Source organism: Branchiostoma belcheri, unplaced genomic scaffold (genome assembly GCF_001625305.1).
Source record: "Branchiostoma belcheri isolate BF01 breed outbred unplaced genomic scaffold, Haploidv18h27 scaffold38, whole genome shotgun sequence".
Lineage (NCBI taxonomy): Eukaryota > Metazoa > Chordata > Leptocardii > Amphioxiformes > Branchiostomatidae > Branchiostoma > Branchiostoma belcheri.
The window spans coordinates 178814-198655 of NW_017803998.1; the positions used below are offsets into that span (position 1 = coordinate 178814).

The following is a 19842-nucleotide window of genomic DNA, read 5'->3' on the forward strand; positions in this document are numbered from 1 at the left end:
CTAGCAGCTTGTTTGGGAACTCCAGGGACGTTTGTTTGAAAATGTTAGTAAGTAGTCTAACGCAAAAACCAGTTGACAGATTCAGGTCATTAACCCTTATTGGACAGCCATGATTGATATACCACATGCTTTATATCATGATTATTTACGGTTTAATGTTTAACTGGTCAAAGTCAAGGCTCCCGTCGTGCCCTACGGCAGTGTTACAGGTAAACAGTTTGCTGCTCGTTACTGAAGTTTTGTCACAAAGTCTGGAGAGAGAACGTCTTTAACAGGTGCGATACAGACCATGACACCGTATGTCAGTACGCTCCCGAGGTGGTCTGAGTTACAGACATTACTACTGGTCATCTGCTGTGTGGTCAATGATGGTCAATCTGTGGAAGTTTCCACGACCCTCGGTCCGATCCGAGGGTTCAGCACGGCCCTGGGTGACGGTACCGTCCTGAACACCTTCCTCGGCGTGCCCTTCGCAGCTCCCCCGACAGGAGACCTCAGGTTCCGCCCTCCTCAGCCGCAAGAGCCCTGGACAGACATCTTTGACGCTACAAGGTTCGGCCCGGCGTGTCTGCAGTTCCCCAGGGCGGCAACAACAGCACTGCATGCTTATGACCCCGGTCTGGACGGCGTCAGTATTTCTGAAGACTGCCTGAACTTGAACGTGTATGCTCCCAAGGTATTATAGATAATGACACTGAAACTCGAGTCCTAAATTTTCAAGGTCGAAAAGACTTTTCAAATGAATTTGGTGTGAATTTCTTACTGGTAACAGAATATATCCAAAGTTGGACAACTGTTCTGCGAAATGCGAGTGCCTTTGTTTATTGTAGATTTTATCTTAAACGTACGCTACACTAATCTGTAGTTTACAGTCAAACATATAAGGATATGCCATATATGATTAAATCCATCGTTTGCATACTCCTTGATGATGATGATGATGATGATGCATACTCCTTACCTCCTCTTAAAAAGGTGTACACGAACTCACAGAGATTTTGTTATGCAGTATTGTTAGAGGATGACACTATATAATATACAAATAAATCGTATACTACTAACTGTATTGGAATTCAGGACACCGATAAAAGAAATTCAAAATGTTCTTGTATAACGTACACTCTGATACAAAATGAACTTCATTTTCTACATGGTTGGGGTCACAAAGTGTAAAAAGTTTGTCACTACGAGGAGTCCGGATGTATCTGCCTTCTTCAATTTGAAGTGGGTGATCACTAGTACTAATTCTTAATTTAATAATGGCATGGCGATGCTTGCAGTTATTTACATGAAAGTTAGGTCCACAGCAATGCTTTTTAAAACCCTACTGAACTGTAGATCCTGTCGAACTTTTGGATACCTCGTTATTGAAGTTTGAATGAGCACAATGATGACCTTGACGCCCCACCGCCATGTTTATTCTGTAGGTGTCAGACGGTGACCCTTTGCTTCCCGCCATGCTCTACATCTATGGCGGTGCTTACCTTTTCGGAGCCAACAAGATGTATGACGGAAGTTTTCTGGCACAGAAAGGAGTCATCGTCGTTATCCCCAACTATCGCCTCGGCACTCTAGGTCATTTCTACGATATCTCAACATAACATAACATAACATAACATAACATAACATAACATAACATAACATAACATAACATAACATAACATAACATAACATAACATAACATAACATATCAATTTTGAGATTAAATTCGATTTATTTTGCATTGATTGTATATCAAATAGGATAATAAAACCAAGTACCTATACGCCCATAGACTCTATACATATTTATTTATTTATTTATTCATTTGGCTTACAAAGAATCCAGGTGTCCCAACTAGTCAAAGACTATTACTAAGGGACATCCTAGGGGAAAGATGAAAATTATTAGACATACATAGATGCATTTACAAATTACATTCTTAGTGAAATATACAATTATGTATAATGGTGCAATAATATACATACATTTAAAAAAATAAATAATAAAGTCCTGGTATATACATGGTTGCCGAGGTAAAAAATGCAATATGTTTATTGGGTTTGATACAAATTTAATTTGATTAAGTAGAATATGGACCCCAAGGGATTTCCCTACTTAAGCTTTAAAAGAAGAACGTGTTGGCGCTGATTTTATGTAAATTACATATTTGTTTAACTATTTACCCTGTCAACTCACTAGGATTTTTCAGCACCGGAGATTCTAGTGCCCCAGGGAACTATGGGATGTTGGACCAACTCGAGGTTATGAAATGGGTTCGTGACAACATCCGGGCATTTGGAGGTAACCCCGATCGTGTGACCATATTTGGTCAAAGTTCGGGGGCAGCGAGTGCATCTCTACACCTGTTATCTCCGCTCAGTAGAGGTAAAAATAATTTTAATTTTGCAGGAAGTTGTTATCCTTAGCAAGCAATTCAGAGGAATGTAAGATTTTACTGTTTGTACAAATGCATATACAATTTTTGCAAACTTCCAGGGTAATGGTACTGTAATTATATTAATTGTTTTTATCTTTATGTTCTGTACATGTGTCCAGACTATTTTCATCAGGTTATTCTACAGAGCGGCGCCTCGACCAGTCCCTGGGCCGTCCTACTGCCGGAGTATGAACCTCAGAAGTACACAGACGAGCTGGCCAGACAGACGGGCTGTAGTACGCAGGTCTGTAAGATCTGTGCCTCGATCTGGTGTTTGCAGTCGTGTGACTAATTTAGCATCCACCATGTTGGTTGGTTAAAGATGCGTGCGAGGAAATCAGATAGGAAATGTCACTTGCAGGACCTGAATGTATGTCAGTTTATGCCATTTTATTCAGCCTAATGAATCAAACAAGTCTAACGAAAAACAAAAATTTTCCACCCCCAGGCGTCTCAAAAAATCATCTATTTCCATAACTTTGATTTTGTATGCTCACTAATTCATTATCGTGAAATGCCATTTACAAAAGTTATAACAATGTGCTCTTATGGCAACACGTTGTCATTAACATATATGTATTAAACACATTTTGGTTTACTTTTTTCAGTCAGCTCAGAAGTTAGTTGGCTGTCTAAGAGAGAAGACTGCTGAAGAGGTTTCCCATGCAGATGTTGGCGTAAGTCTTGTCCTTTTTTTCCTTAATGCATATTTGCCTTGATTAATTCCATGAGATATCACTGGGCGAAAAGGCCTCGGATGCAGCCGGATCCCAAGGATCCGAATTTGCATCACCTTGCGGATGCTGCGCGAATCTCCAAGAATCCCAAGGATTGCTGATCCCACACCAAGAATCCCCAGGATTGCGGATCCCACACACATCCGTAACGCATACGTATGCATCCGTAACTCGCAGCGGATGCAGATGCGGCATTTGTAGGGATACTTACTTCGCAGCGGATGCAGACACGGTATCCGTATGGATACTTACTCGTTACGTATACGTTAGAAATAATACGTCGTTAGGATAGGAAATGTCACATTTTTAGGGGTCGTGACCTGTCATATTTTTGGACCTCGAATACTACCGTTTATAACATAGATATAAGTCAGACAATCCACTATACACTGGATACAAGGATACTCGTATTCTTGGGAGTTTTTTTTTACATCCTTGGTCCATTCCACAGCAGAAGCGAATTGTGGGTAATCTGGGGATTTCTGGAGTATCCGAATTTGCTTTCTTACGCATCCGCGGGCCCACTCCACAGCAGAAGCGAATTGTGGGTAATCTGGGGATTTCTTGAATATCCGAATTTGCTTTCTTACGCATCCGCGGGCCCACTCCACAGCAGAAGCGAATTGTGGGTAATCTGGGGATTTCTTGAATATCCGAATTTGCTTTCTTACGCATCCGCGGGCCCACTCCACAGCAGAAGCGAATTGTGGGTAATCTGGGGATTTCTTGAATATCCGAATTTGCTTTCTTACGCATCCACGGGTCCACTCCACAGCAGAAGCGAATTGTGGGTAATCTGGGGATTTCTTAAATATCCGAATTTGTTTTCGTACGCATCCGCAAATTGTTGAAATTACAGTCGCCACAAGAGGGCGCACCCCGTAAATAGCCATATACGTACATTGTAACGTTGCCTTTGCGCGTCGCATAAGCAAATGTCTGCTCGGTTTCGTGACTGTACTGATTTTTGCTGATTGGAAACTTTGCGTATCAGACAAGAAGTTGGTTCACATACAACCTTCGCCGGTATCAAAACCGAGCATCTCTCAAAGATCCACTTCTGTATTTTCGACGGATCCGCAGAGCAGTTCCGGCAGCAGCAGTGCCTTGTGGGTAATCTGAGAAAACCCCGAGGGAGATTCAAACTCAACGGTCACTTTCAGTGACCGCTTGCCTGAGTGTGCGTCCCTTTCTATCGTCCCGCTGGCTGTCCATATATATCCGTTGCACATAAGTTCAGCAACCAGTGCCAACCACGGCATTGATTGTCAAAGTCTAGGATACTGACCGTACACCGACTGGACGCTATGAGGTATCAGTGGCCGAGACAAGGACGAGAGACGTACCGGGGACATCGCCCTATACGTCGCCCGGCGAGGGCACGAAGCCGCCAGGCATGTCATGACACGTTGCAGACTCGCCTGACGAACAGTTCAACTGGACCATAAACCGACTGCATAAGACTGTTGACGGCATATAGAAGTGAGTAAACCCTTCAAAACTCTTTTAATTAGTATGATCATTATGGTTTCAGATCATTTCTGACGAAAGTTTAGAGCAACTCAACTTCGCAACTCACATCTGACCTGTTGTTCCCATATGTAAAAGCGCCGGCCTTCTCACGGGGGATATTTCACATGTCAATGCTGGCTCGCATAACAATGCCTGCTGCTGGCATCCAGGCCGCTGGGGAGACTGTTATCCTAACGGTTTTTAGCACATTCTGGCCGAAATGCCATTTTTACACTGTACTTGTTTTCTGTTGATGTGTTTTTTCGTAGGTCAGAAGCGACTGATTGAACGTGGTAAGACTGTCTTCAGTGCAGACTTCTACAAAGACCATCCTGATGTGGGACTAGGAGACAAATGGTGGCTGTAACAACGCATGGACTGTGAGACGATCATCCTGGCGAAGCAAGACGTGATAGTTCTAGTTCTACCTGTTTAGTATTGCAAATATTTATTTTACATATGGTACATGTATTCGTATAGTTATTGCTCTCTTTTTTGTCACTTTACACAGTATGTGCGGAGTTTTAATAAAGGCTTTCAGGCTAAATCTATTCATTCGTTTCTTCCTTCATTTATCTAATTTGACTTGCTTGTTGGATCTGCACGTATACATATCAAACACGGGCGTATCCAGGGGAGAATGGCGTAAGGATTCGGGAAGATCCGAGGTACGGATAAAAAAATCCAAACGCCGGCTCTGTTTGCATCCGAGGCAAATGCAGAGAAATGTGTATGAAAATCCGATAGGGATACGGGAAAATCACAAGTTGTACCTGTACGCATCCGTGTAAAATACCGACGTCTGCACGTGGGGATCTATCGCATATCCGGAAAAATCCCTATTAAAAAAAAATCGCATCCGTAGAAAATCCCGATTTTTGCATTCTTTGGGATCCGGACAGTCCAGGTTACTTCAGGTGTACAAAAAATCACTAAAGAAACAAATTGGAATCCGCGGAAAATCCCGCTTTGGAATCCTTTGGGATCCGGACAGTCCTGGTACACAAAAAAATCCCTAAAGAAACAAATTGGTATCCGTGGAAAATCCCATTTTGGGATATTTAGGGATCCAAACGTTCCGGATCCCTAAGAATGCAAATTTAGAATATTTTACGGATCCTACCCGTATCCGTTTGCATCCGCTTGTATCTGCTAAAAATGCGTAAATATCCCTGTGCGCATATGGCTGCATTCGAGGCCTTTTCGCCCAGTGTATGGCTAAATATTTACCGTCTTAACCCAACAGAAGCCGTACCCGATGTTGTCTTCTGCCTGGGCGCCTGTAGTGGACGGTCCCGGTGGCTTCCTGCCCGCCCGCCCGCGGGACTTACTGGCCATGGGACGGTTCACCGAGGTCCGCCTCATGGCGGGCTGCACTACGGACGAGCGCGCCAGAGACCTGGGTACGAACCAGAAATCTACCCTGGCTGCCAGACTGCGCGGTACAATTATTGCTAACGCCCACAGATAGTAAAAGGGCTGGCCAAGTCCCCTCGGGCTGAACTCCCGCGTACAGGGAGTTAGATAGGCGGGGGTGCGCTCTTGGCTACCGAAGGAACCCATTTGACAACCTGATACTAGCATGGCACCCAGGGTTCAGAAATGAAACGAAAGTTTACTACTTTTATTTAATAAAACTAGGAAAGATTTTGAATACGTTACATGTAAAAGGAAGGAGCAATAGACCCCCCCCGTCTTTACTTAAGTATACAGTTTTTCTTTTGTTTTATAGCAAACATTCCTGGAGTAGAGAACGGAGTAAGTAGAGACCGCTTTGTTGACGACCTGGCCGAGTTTGTGCGAAGATTCCCGACAAACAGCGACTTCATTTCCGACGCACTTCTTCATGGCTACACGGACTATGAGTCCATCGACGATCCTATAATAACCAGAGACAACTACATACAGGTGCAGGATCCGTCATTTTGGTTTAAAAATTTATATTAAGGGCAATGAGAAAGTGGGTCTGCACTTAACTTATACACTTATTTTAACAGCTCCACTTGACATTTAACTCAAATCTGGATCAACAGTTCTGTATAGTCTTGAGGTTTTGGGGCTCATATGAAGTGATATGAAAGGTTTAGTTTTCATTTATGTCTCTGTCTTTCATTCAGAACCTTTCCGCCGAACCAAGGTCGGGAACAGTCTTACCAAATGTAGGCCACGTCTACATTTCTATGAGAAGTGGATCGAATTTGAGTAACGTTTGAGTCTAAATTGACTGCCAATAACGCACCGACCTTCTCCCGAACATTAGCCAACCACCAGCCAACCATCGCCGAACCTCCCGTTCATACCCAAATGTTTTAAACATTTTGAAACATTCCGGCTGGTGCAGCCAAACAATAGCCTACCTGGCCGAACACCAGCCGTTACCACAGCCGACCTACCCTTTAACTACGGTTGGGGGGAGTTCGGCTAGGCAACGGGAGGCCATATTTGGATTATGTGTGGCAATGGCATATGGGGGGTGGGGGTTAGACAGAGCCAATTTGATGAAAACTGACAAAAGACGTCTGCTTGGAATTTCCTGATGTTTAGTGAAAGAAACAGATTACAGGAGATGCTAAGTTTTTGCGATTCGTTCCCCCAAATCATCTTCGGAGACCATAATAATGAACCTTGTCTCTCACCAGCTCCTGTCTGACTATCGGTACATCGCGCCGGTGGAGGAGGTGTTACTGAAGATGTCGGCAGGGGGCGTTTCAACCTACAAGTACAGCTTCGGTTATCAACCCAACCCGGACAGATGGCCGTCATGGCGAGGTAAAGTGTTCACGGCCATGTGTGATACATTTTTCACTTTTAATGCAATGTAAAGGTGGTGACATATTCAGACTTAAGGAGAGAGTTTATAGAAGAGAATTTTTTGCTGTTCTGTGATCTTTTATATCTGGTGCTACAGGACACTGTATGTTTGCATGCCTGTGAGAATTTGCCGATTCTGGAGTTATAAGAGTGGCTACGTACATGTTTATTCTGTAGGAGTGCCCCATGCGGCAGAACTCCGCTTTCTGTTCAACATAACGTCTCAGTTTGTGGACGGCGCGCCCACAGCGGCTGACATGGACATGCAGGACAAGATGGTCACACTGTGGACCAACTTCGCCAAGACAGGGTGAGGGTTACTTACGTTTTAAACTTTCACAATGACAGAGTTTGGGCTGTCGTTTTTTTTTCCTCAGGGGAAGGAGATACCTTTTGGCAGAAGGGTACGGTTTCTGCAATCCGTAAATAATTAATTAATAAATCTGGAAGACATCTAGGAGAGGCGCGACGCTCCCTGGAGCTCCCTGGAGCATGCGGTCCTGAGTGAGTGAGTGAGTGAGTGAGTGAGTGAGTGAGTGAGTGAGTGAGTGAGTGAGTAAGTGAGTAAGTGAGTGAGTGAGTGAGTGAGTGAGTGAGTAAATAATTTCAGCAGGTTGGCAAACGAATAAATAGCAAAGTTCTTTGATCACAACCATTTCGTTTTCATGAGCCGACGTTTTGATGACCGTCTGTTATCTTCATCAGGGCAATTCTTACTGGTTTACTGTGCCCTGACGTTAACAGTAAAACTAGCTTAGGTGCACTGTAAATCAAGTAACAGTGCATTGTGAACTACGTAACAGCGTCAGTGCATTATACACGAAGTAAGTTATCTAGTGTCAGTGCACAGTAAACCAGTCAGAATTGCCCTGATGAAGATGACAGACGGTCAACAAAACGTCGGCTCATGAAAAAGAAATGGTTGTGATCAAAGAATATTGGTATGTTTTCTGTAATGTTTGTGTGCTTGCAGCTGTAACTTACGGTGGATTTGTCGGATTAATTTGATTTTCAGATTAGGATTAGTTATTGGGGTGCACATGATGCGTTGTTTTTTTCAGTGTGTGTCTTCATCAAAATATTTTGACGTCCCCGTACAGCACGCGGTGTGATCGCCCATTGTTAGGGACTGCCGTGAAAGTACATGCGGTGATCCGTCGGGGTTATGCTATTTTTATTCAAAGTGGGGGTGTATGACCCCAATAACACATCTCGGTATTCTAGTCATCAGGCGGGTAACAGGTGTTGTGATCGCTTTGCGTTACATACTTTCCGGAGAATTGGAATATCAGATTTGTTGTTCCATTCTGGTATAGTGTTACGACAAATATATTAGTTACATGTAACAATTACCAATGCCATGCTCGTGAATTCATTAGGATAATTGCTCAGAATGCTTGTGTCTTCTCACTCTCCTGTGTCCGTTGTTTTGTTACTTTTATTGTAACTACGTGTAAATTATCAACAAACTTTAAGGGCAACGACGTGAAATCATTTTTGTTTCCCTTTTTAATGAAGAAATCCAACACCATCTCCTGTCGATGGAGTCACGTGGCAGCCGTTCACCAATGAGACAAGAGCCCATCTGATGATTGACAGGCCGCTGTCGAATGGGCGGTTCCTCCAGACCAGGCGCATGGAACTCTGGGACAACGTCATCAAGAAAATGGCGGAAACGGACACCTGTGAGAAGGACGGAGTGACCAGTAACGGACACACGGTTCCCACCGCTGTGGCCATGGTTCTCATGGCATCTCTAATTACAGTCAAACTTGTTTAAGACGCCCACCTAGGGCAGGGGACCAAGGGAAACTGGTCCTCTTATACAGAAAGCATGGTGGCAACATTGCAGCAATATTTCCACCCATTTTACAATATATTGCCTCATTGAACCAAAATGACCCATTTTTCATTGCGCAAAGAGTGTCTAATGCTGTCAAAGACAATTGCAAACTGTCCTATTCCAGCAAGTTTCGCCCCAACACTTGAAAATGACGCGATAATGTCATAGGCAGAGATTGGGTCATGTACAGTTCTAAATCTCGGTCGTGTTTGTCAAGTGGTTGGCTCAGTCAGGCAAGTCTCTTGATGCTTACTAGTAACTCTATGGGTAAGAATTATGACCAGAAACTAGGAGGGCTTATAGAGGTGGTTTGTGCAATATTATTCGAGGCCCGTATTCTTTCTGTTTTATGTTATTTGCCCTTAAATGTGATTGTATAGTTTGAAATTACAATGTTTTAACACTTTTAACTTAAAAGTCATATTTTGACATACCGATTAAAGGTTTTGACTGCTTACAACAGTTACGTCCAAGTTGATGCAAACAATATCCCAGGACGTGAAAGAATAGTTTGGTCTAAGAATAGTCATATTTGACGCATTGTAATAACGGACGTATAAGCACTTTTCTCATACTGAATGGCGATTTCTGTCCTCTTTAGCGGTCAGAATTTGTGACAAAATTTAAAGTAGATAGTGGTATCACGACTGGAGTGGGTTCAATTAATGTTAAATGACCATTAAAATTACATATCAAAAATATGTTTGCCACAAAATATACTGCGTTCAAAGAGATGCCACGTAGTAAAGACTCCCTCATAGTTCCGACAGAGTGTCTGTACCAGCCTTATTCAGCTGTTATAAAAAGCTAGGGTAAACGATTCGTCAAGAGAGGTTGACGTTTGAAAGATTAGTAATGTTTGAGCTAGGTCAATAATAAGACACCCTGTTACAATAGGCAATGTTACAAATGGCTGAACGGACGCGCTATCAGTCAATAAAGTTGAGCGATTAAAGGTAATCGCAAAGGCACACAATAGAAGGTGGTGACTTGTCTTATAAGGCCTTGTACGCACGTGCCACATTTTTGCCTTCCACAGTCCTATAAATACATGTCACATGTTTCAAAATGTGATATAACATGATATACATACTAGTATCTCTCGTTGCACATGTGTATATAACGTTTTGTTGTCTGTTTGACACTAAACGTGGTACATGTTGATATTATATTTTTAAGCCAGCCAATAATGAAAATTGATACGAAATATAGCTGGGATGCTAATACCTTTACTAGCAGTGACAGCGTCATCTAGAGCAATAAACCGTAGATATTAATGACTTGATGACTCTAAAGTTTAATTGAGTTCCATTGGCAACTCTTAAGTGATGTAAAGATTATATTAAACGTAGAACCATAAAAGTCCTTTATTACCTTATTAATTTTAGCCCAGTGGCAAATCAAAATGCCATTAAAAGCCGATCATTTATTTATGACGATTCCGAAGTCGAGTGCAGATTTATATCAAATTGGAGTAAGGGAAGTCATGCTAAGTGATTTTCTCAGTGATGACTGGTCCAGTCCAACTTTTAAAGAAATCGAACTCGTGACACATCCCCCGTCTCTGCTAGCCTTACAAAAATAGCACTAACACAAAGTGCATGCCAATTTACAGTACTCATTTGCACCTGACCAAAGTGAGGAAAGTCGTGACGTGCCTTTCCCAAGGGTACAAGATCGGTGGCATGTCAGGACTTGAACCGGGGACTTCTTGGTTCCGAGTCGCGCACTCTGCTGCTACGCCACGCGATCACCGCTTATATGTATATGATTAGATAACTACACTGGTATCCTTAATATTTGTTTAGAGGTAGCTAGTGTGGTTTATAATTGATTGTAACATCACTGCAATGTCATTAGTTTAGGGAATTTTTAAAATAACTAGCTGAGTTAAGGGAAAACTTGTCCCTTGTGTATGCAATAGTCAATTCTTTCTACCTTCTTTAATAAACCAAGTATTTTAGAAGAGTAGTTCAATGCAAGGCCTATACCACCACTTCTAGGCATTAAAGTAGAAATATGAGAGAAACATGGCTATGTCAAGAGATGGCGGTGAACGTTAGATTTGAAAGCCTGTAGATTGTAGGTTGCTGGGAAACACTTGTCAAGGAGGGAATTCCAAAGCTTGGCGGTACGGGGAAAGAAACTGTCACTGTAAAAAGATTTCGAACTAGGGATTTGGACGGTGAAGTTGTGTGAGCTGGTGGAGAACCTAGTGGAATAATTATTCGCATAGACTGTCCCTGGGTTAAGATAAAGGTCATGATCTTTTACCCTAGTCGTACTTTGACGGAGAGTTCAAACTTCCTTATTGACCCAGGTCTTTGTCAGAACCTACTCTCCGGTGTAATCAAAGACAAATGTAGCTAATAAGCTAAGCTGGATACAACAAGGAAACACTTAACTAACACAGGACCATGGCGACAGATGTATTTTTCTCCTAACTAAATAAGAAGTTCAGACACTTATCTTCAATGGTCCCTATTTGTTACAAAGATACACACTTGAAATTACTTTTAATGACGGAGTCTGTGCATTTGGCTACCTATACATCCAAATGTAGACCATTTTAGATATTGCAACAGAGGTGTTTCTCTGATACCTGCATACCAAGTTCAGGCACATATCTTCAACGGTCACAATTTGTTACGAATCTAAGCATTTATCCACCTTTACTTAGCTACAAAGAGATGCGAACGGATTGTGTATTGTGTATGTGCAATTACATAATCTCTTAGTTTAACAGCTGATCGCAGCAAACGTTTGGCGTCTTTTTGTTAATTAACGGGCGTCCAAATAAGCGTTTATTGTAGTCATTTTCTACAAGAGAGCTCTAATACGTCTTGTTAATTAATGGCGATTCCTCTATCTACGCTAGATTGTTATATTCCTGCTCATTTTTTACACCAAAGATTTATACAACTATGAGGATCTTTATGAAATAAAGACTAAGCTTTAACTTCCAACACTTGGATTACAGAATTCGGACTTAAGGGGGCAATTCTGTAATCTAAGTGTTGGAAGTTAAAGTTCAGTCTTTATTTCATAATATCTTGTACCAACACAGATGAACTTTCATGCTATGAGGATCTTTATGCAATGCAAAGTTATGTCTGGTAACGCTCACGTAAGAATGTTATAGACATTTCGTGATGCACAAAAACAGTTACTTTTTTAGCACATGGATAAGATTTTGGAAACGGTCAATACATTTTTGGCCACTACCTTTCGTCAGTGATACTGGTGAGATCTAAAAAAACACGAACTATTTTTCTTGATGCTTTTTTCTACAAACCATTTCGGACACAACTATTTGTATAGACTCTCTTCAGGACCAAGCAGTAAAGGCCATGGGCTTTTAACCTAGTCGCACTTGGTTCCCTAAAAGAACCCAGGTCTTTTGTCAATACCAGCTCTCTGCTGTAATAAAAAAATTAATTAATGTAGCTAATCTGATAACCAGGTACAAAAAGGGCACGTCCAGCTAAGGCAGGACCCTGGCAACAAACGTGTGTTCTCCTAATGGTACAACAAGTTCCGACACTATCTTGAACAAACACTATTAGTAACAAAAGAACACAATAAAAAAAGTCCTAATATTGACGGGATCTATGCCATCGTCTATTATCAGCCACTTAAGGACCATTGCAACAAACGTGTTTTTGTCCTTGCTGCATACCAAATTCGGACACTTATCTTAAACGGCCATTATGTATTACAAAGATACACACTGGACGTTCCTGCAATGATATCCATGCACTTTATGTTCGCCTTTACCTAGATAAGAGGAGATTACATTGTGTAACATTACAGAACAGCTAGAACAGAGCGTAGGAAACGGGCTTGACGTGTTGTTAACGGGCGTTATGTCAGGGTAGAGAGTATATTTTCGTTTAATCAGCGACTCTACCGGTGGAGATCCAGACCGGAGTCTCAAAAGCAAGACTATAACTTTATTGCTTGGGTCAAGGTTGATTGTTTACGTCTTGGGATAATAAACCGCCAGTTGAAAATGTTAACATGCTCTTTTCAAACGGTAGTTAAAATGATGAAGGTACCGCGATCTCCTTGGCTTTTATCTCTTACTATTATAGGACTAGTCACATGCCAGATATATAAGTATTGAGTAAAAATGCCCTGGGAAGCATGTTTGAGGGCACGGTTATTTGCATTTCCGATGTCGCAGGAGGATGAAATTTTCAGGACACACATAACTTACCATGTACTACAAGAAAAACATATAAGAACATATAAGTGCCAAAAACAGAAATTCCAGCCTTTAAAAATTGTATTTTAACCAAATATGTGTACTGGCCTCCCTATATATGCCACAGTACTTCCACAGACCACGTGTCACTAAATGCCTCAAAAGTCCCTCTATATCATTTAAGATACACAAGGGAAGATTATGAATGGTGTAGATTTTATCCTCGTCCAACAATTTGTTATAGCTGAGTGCCATGTGTATGCCGGATGATCAATACTCATCTATACATGCTCAAACACTGTTCCGTTCAACCACTTTTGCTGCAGTTGCAATGGTTCTACTCCAGCCCTTAGACGAACAATAAATTGTTAGCCAATAATATAAGAATGATAAGAGATACAACTTAGATGCCTTTGCCTTTACTAGTAGTGACGGCAGAGATTTAAACATCATAAAGAGTAATAAAACGGTAAAATCAATGACTTTGTGTTTAATTGACTTCCATGGGCAAGTCTTAAGAGACGTCAAGTTTATTTTGAACCTAGAAGAATGAAAGCGTTTTTATTTTATTACTTTTAACCCAGAGACGAGTAAAAGCCCATATAAAACAATTAATTTCATTTGTGCCCTAGCCGTAGCTATGTCAACATTTACAAGTTATGGTGAGGAAAGTCATATCAATTTAAATTTTCTTTTATTTATGTTGAAAGACACTATTTACATTTACATTCTTAGGTACTTATATAAATACTGTTTGTGCTTGTCTAAAGGTAGTACAGGTCATAATTACGTGTAACATCTGACGAACACAATTTTCCATCCAACCTTTATTTAAAAAATATATAAATGTACAATATGTTATAGTACCACTCTTTGGCTTGAGCCGCTTTTCAAGAGGTCAAGAGGAGGTAGGTAAGGGGTCTTTTACAAAACTAATGCTTCGGTACAGTTACAATATCAAATCAGTCGTAGAAATACAGTATAAATACATACAAGTCCATACAAAATTGAAACATTATCCCAATTCGTATCTTATTAGTATTAAACATCCAAGTTTCATTTCACAAGTTATAGTCATTCTAAGTGACTCGACGCAGTCTGTTTTTAAAAGCTGCAACTGACGTGGCCGTTCTCAGATCAGTTGACAAGTTATTACACAGTACTGAGCCTGAATAGGAAATCGAGCATTTGTAGACTTCCCGACGAACCTTCGGCACATACAAAATATTCTGCATCTGTATACGACCAACGGCGTAACACATAGGCTTCTCAGACAGGCAGCACAGACACAACTGGCTATATTATACCGAACGATTTGTTAAAACTAGCCTTTACTAAAAGTCTGTACTAATACCACAACTTGATGCTTGCGTATGAAACTCATAGACTATTTTTCTTATTCTTTTTTTCAATAAAACGTGTTTGAACAGTTTTAAAAGCCGTTCTAGACTTGGTTCAAAGAAAGGTCATGTACTTTTACCCTAGTCTTACTTTGGCTGGTCGTTAAAATTTCCTTATTGACGCTGGTCTTTGTATTGTGCCAACTCCCGCTGTAATCAAAAAGAATTGTAGCTAATCTGATAATCAGGTACAATAAGGACACACCCAGCCAATCCAGATCCCTGGCAACAAAAGTATTTTTCCTAAATAAACAACAAGTTCAGACACTTATCTCCAATCGTCATCGTTTGTTACAAAGATACACACTTGAAATTCCTTCCATTGACGAAGTGCATTTTATTACCTTTACCTAGATACGATACGATTGTACACTGTGTATGTAAGACTACATAATGTCTTAATACCTGGGCATAGCAAACGGGTTTGGCGTCTTGTTATCGGGTTTAATGTGTGTGTATATATTTTCCCCTTTTGTTAACCTTTAAGCGTTTATTGTAGCCTTGCCAATCTTTGCCAGATAGTCCTGACGCGTTGGTGTTATGTGACCGGTAATGTATGCTTTGTGCAGTATTTCACCCCTTGACAATTTCCTCATTACAGACAACGTACACCAACGGGCCTCTAAAGGGGTTTGTGGAAGCAAGCAAACTTTTAAAAAAAACATGTGTTTAGTCTTGAAAAACGTATATTAGTAATAGCCCCAACTTCCCTTTTCATTCCAAGCCATATGTAGATGCACTAGTACATAGTGTTCCGTTATATCACACAACACATTAAAACTTCAGAAGTAGAAATGATGTATCCATTTGCACAGCAAATATCTGTACCTTAACTCCAACGTGCCCCGAATCATCAAAATCCTTACATCACTTATCTGCCTCAAAAGTTGGTAAATAGCCCAAAACTCTTTCTCTTGTCAGAACCCCAAAGCTACCTTTTTATTAGAAATAATGGCCATATCATATTCCCACGGGGATACATTCATGGATTATCGCAGAAAGGCATTAATAGGCTGCTGTCAACCAAAAAGATATATAACGGCTCCGCCCCTAAGGCGTTGCCAGGAAACTCGTCTCGTTGATCACAAAATCCCCCGTACTGTATAGGACGCCCATACAGTCCCGCAGTCATCGGAGTAGACACGTTGCTGCTCTTTTCTGTGGTGTTTCCTGATGTCAATATGAAGTAGTACACAGCATGTTTGTTGAGATCTTCTCCCGAGTTTTCGGGTTGGCCCTTGTGTTCGGACTAGCTTCAGCCAACCTCGTGAGGCTTGCACCGAGAACCGAGTATGTGTACGACTACACGGCCCAGTCACGGCTGGGAGATATCGCCCTGCTGGTCACCAAGGCGAAGGTACCGTCAACTGTTTTTGCTTTCTTCCCAACATGTTTATACAGAGACAGTGTTTGCAATACCACCTTGATAGAGGGAGTTGAAATCATCTTTATCAAGTTTTTTAAAGCATACGAGACGAATAGTTAAACTCAATCCCGAAATATAAGTTAAGGAACTCACGGGACACAAGGTAAGCGTGTGTTAGTTTAAAGCAGTTTAAAAAAGAAGATTCATTAGGTCTAATCAATGTAAAGAAATGTACACATTAATATATTGCATTGATTGACTATCCTCCACCAGGCCTTTCTATGGGAACACGGATCGTAGAATTCGACAAAAAGGAGAGAGTAAAATTGGCCAGGGGAGTCCGGCCGCGGGGAGGTAGTTTTAGTCCCTCGAGGCCAGCCAGTCAAACCTACAAGGCGGCCAAACTCCCCTGGCAATATTTCTCCTATATATAGCCAGCGTAGTTAGTCTGGTAGAGACTACTGATTGACTTCTTGGCATGAGAATATTTTTCCAAACAACAGTATTCCTTGCACCGTAAATGACATACGAAGTACAAACTGCACATTTGCCCAGTCTGCTTATCGGGTGCCGTACCTACATGTCCCTGTGTATAACAACACATACTGATTTCAACTTCGAGGTGTTTTTTTCCCACTTACCAACCTCCTTCTAGTGAATACAATAAAATCAAAAGCTTAACATGAATTCCTGCACTTAATCTGCACTTATCCGAACCTTTCTACCGTTTAAAAGTGTTTCTAATCAGCATACATGTTTAGAATGGTCCATGGACAACCTTTAAACATTTTTTGATGGATTTAGGGTGGCACAAGTTAGCTATGATGGCCGAACTTGTCTAGAGCTCAGATTTTAAACGTTACCAGCACCTGTGCAGATTTGCAGAGGTTCTGAGTCATGTGGCAGTTCGGTAGAATCAGTAGAATGTTTTAATGACTTCCAACTCCCTTTAATGCTTGCGGTACGTCGTATTTGTAAAAAAAAGCATGTATTTGAATTGAATGTCATTTATACGTTATTTTACAATTATAAGGTGAGCTTCTTACTACTCCTTTCATTTGGTGAAAAGATTAATTGTCCCAAAGAGTTAAAAAGTTAGTAAAGGCTGTTTCCTTGTCTTTTTGTGTAGAAGAAATGTGACTAGAATATAAGCAATACATAGGGATTAGAATTATTTTAGTGTAGTCCGAGAATCCGAGAAAAATGACAGTCTTTTATACATATTACACGTTGCTGGAAGAATCTGGATGAAGTCTTTTGTTTCAAAGCAGAATCACAGAAAACTCTGGCTGAAATTGACATTTGGCTTGTAGGCAATACTAACAGACATACTGTACACTTTGCCGCCATTTAACCCCCTTTACTGCACGAAAAGTTGGGTTTACCAAAGGTTGTTAACTCAGGTAATGCTTTATAATGGTAGTAAATAAAGGTCAATTGCATTAATTTCCTTTACAACCCTTGTTAAGTCCGGTATTACCTACTTGACCTGTCTTTACTTCCATTGTAAAGTTTAGAAGTATTCATTAAAAAAAATAAACATTACCCAAGTATACTAGCATCGGTAAAGCTAAGTTTTCGTGCAGTTCTTCTGTCCCCCCTGTTAATTTCCTTTTTCCGTACTTTCGCGTGCCCCTCTTACCATAGTACCCTTTCGCAAGTTTGTACTATGTCTGGCTCTGGCTCTAACTTTGGCTCTACGTGTAGCTCCAGTTCTACAACGGTCCCTAATTCACCAGTTTCCCATCCCCAGAATGCACTGCGAAAACAGGAGTCTAAACCTCATTTGCATAGGACACGAAGGCATCGGAATGATCCTGTTGACGTCAAACAGCTTGTTTGTCAGTGTATTTTGAGGTGTTAGTGCATTTTATGCTCAACGTTATAATTAATTGAATTACTATGGGTTGAAGCTGACAACAAATAGAGGATAATTTTTTTTTGAATATATGGTTAGTAACATTACAGTGGTAACGCTATACTGATGCTGTAACTTACAAAATACATGTTCCATGTTGAAAAGAACACTAAAACTTCATTCTCTATTTGTCAGATTCGAACCATAGTGTTGTAATTAATGTTGAGCATAAAATGCCCCAACACCTCAAAACACAGTGAAAAGCAAGCTGTTTAATCACCATGATGATTCCGATGCCTTCCTGTCCTACTCAAATGAGGTTTAGACCCCTGTTTTCGCATTGTATTCTGGGGATGGGAAACTGGTGAATGACAAAGTTATTGTCTTCGTCAGAAGGACTATGAAATTGTCTCGCCGCATTGTGGGAACTGCGGATTTTGCGATATACCTCTGGCAGGCATGATTCAACGTCCATGATTTTTGGCAGGCAGATTACCGTTGTTGAGGCCGAAGTCAAGTGCAAGTTTCGGCTTCGTGGGGGGTCCGTGCGTCATGTTAGTGCACCTTTTGTGTTTGTGGCTTGTTAGCAAAATAGCTCAAGTATTTGTAAAATGTTGCTTATAAGTTTTGGTAGACAGATTACTATTGTTGGGACCAAGGTTAAGTTCGTTAATGGGCTCTGTGGGGGTTTCGTTGTCACTGTAGCGGACCGTTTGTGTTTAAAACTTCCCCCACCACCTCTGCTTGGAGACAGCCGACAGCTGGATATAACCGGGAACCCCATAATAGGATGGGATCAAATGACGTTACATTGAGGGATTGTACTATAAGTTCAGCAGGGGGAGGATAGGTTGGACATGGGACAGGTTATTTTTTACGGCCACACCAAGTAATTGCTATGTATGACGTCCACTGGAGACCTGAAATTTAATGTAAAAATATGAAGGGCTGAAAAAAGAGATGGAATTTGGAATATACTAACTGTAGAAATACACATGTTATGACACAAGTCACACAAGTTGAATAAAAGAACGCAGTGTAACAAGAAACAAGTCTCTATTCGTCATAAAGATAAATTAACAAAACAGCAGTAGTCGCTCTGTTCTGATTCTTTCTTTATCACATCTTCTCTTATTATATTTTGCGACACTGTCGTGACACTTTCATCATACTACAGTAAGAAGAATTTCTTGTAAGTTTTTTCCAGTAACAGTCCAAAATCAAATAACGTAGGGTGGGGGTCTAACACGGGTGACGGCGCGTCTGAACCCTTTCAGTGTGTTCTGTAGTATAAAGAGTACCGAGATTCTTTTGTACTTTAGACCAAATTGATTATTAAAAAGAGTAAAGAATACACATGTTCATTTCTCTAGAACAATGTATCTCTGACGAAGACATGAGATCTCCGACCTCTAGTTTAACTTTGGTCTCTGCGTGTTAATGGTCCCGGACGCTACAGGACGCGGGAAAGGCACTCGTACCGGGGCAAATTTCGGTCTCGTAAACGGTCGTCGTCTTTCCGAACGGTCGTCGCCTTTTCAAACAGACGTCGCCATTTCCGAGCGACCGAACTACCCGCGACATGTTCGTGACTTTCCGGAGTTCCTCCCCTCCCCCACTACTTCCTACCCCCTTCGCCACTTCCTACCCTCCCCCGCCACTTCCTACCCTCCCCACCGCCACTCCCTA

The 19842-nt window shown here is 41.3% G+C and overlaps 2 protein-coding genes across 3 annotated transcripts in view; both read left to right on the forward strand.

Moving 5' to 3' along the window:
* The first annotated feature begins 217 nt into the window (after positions 1-217).
* Positions 218-9779, forward strand: LOC109476514 (neuroligin-1-like). 2 transcript variants are annotated; one of them, XM_019777488.1, is made up of 10 exons: positions 218-676; positions 1428-1575; positions 2182-2367; positions 2539-2663; positions 3028-3096; positions 5915-6071; positions 6401-6576; positions 7308-7437; positions 7657-7789; positions 8998-9779. In XM_019777488.1, exons 1-10 carry the CDS (start codon positions 290-292, stop codon positions 9257-9259), a joined length of 1773 nt encoding a protein of 590 aa, XP_019633047.1. In that variant the 5' UTR covers positions 218-289; the 3' UTR covers positions 9260-9779. The 2 variants fall into 2 exon arrangements, with proteins under 2 accessions (XP_019633047.1, XP_019633048.1); XM_019777489.1 differs by lacking the exon at positions 2182-2367.
* A 6279-nt stretch (positions 9780-16058) lies between these two features.
* Positions 16059-19842, forward strand: part of LOC109476464 — a 105783-nt gene continuing 101999 nt past the window's right edge. The window contains 1 exon segment of the mRNA XM_019777398.1: positions 16059-16286. Coding sequence (XP_019632957.1) covers positions 16128-16286 — 159 coding nt within the window. The 5' untranslated portion in view covers positions 16059-16127.

Coding starts and splice junctions, on each gene's coding strand:
- LOC109476514 (XM_019777488.1), top strand. CDS start 290: ATGACACCGTATGTCAGTACGCTCCCGAGGTGGTCTGAGTTACAGACA. Junction 3,097..5,914: donor TTTCCCATGCAGATGTTGGC/GTAAGTCTTGTC, acceptor TTAACCCAACAG/AAGCCGTACCCGATGTTGTC. Junction 7,790..8,997: donor ACCAACTTCGCCAAGACAGG/GTGAGGGTTACT, acceptor TTTTTAATGAAG/AAATCCAACACCATCTCCTG.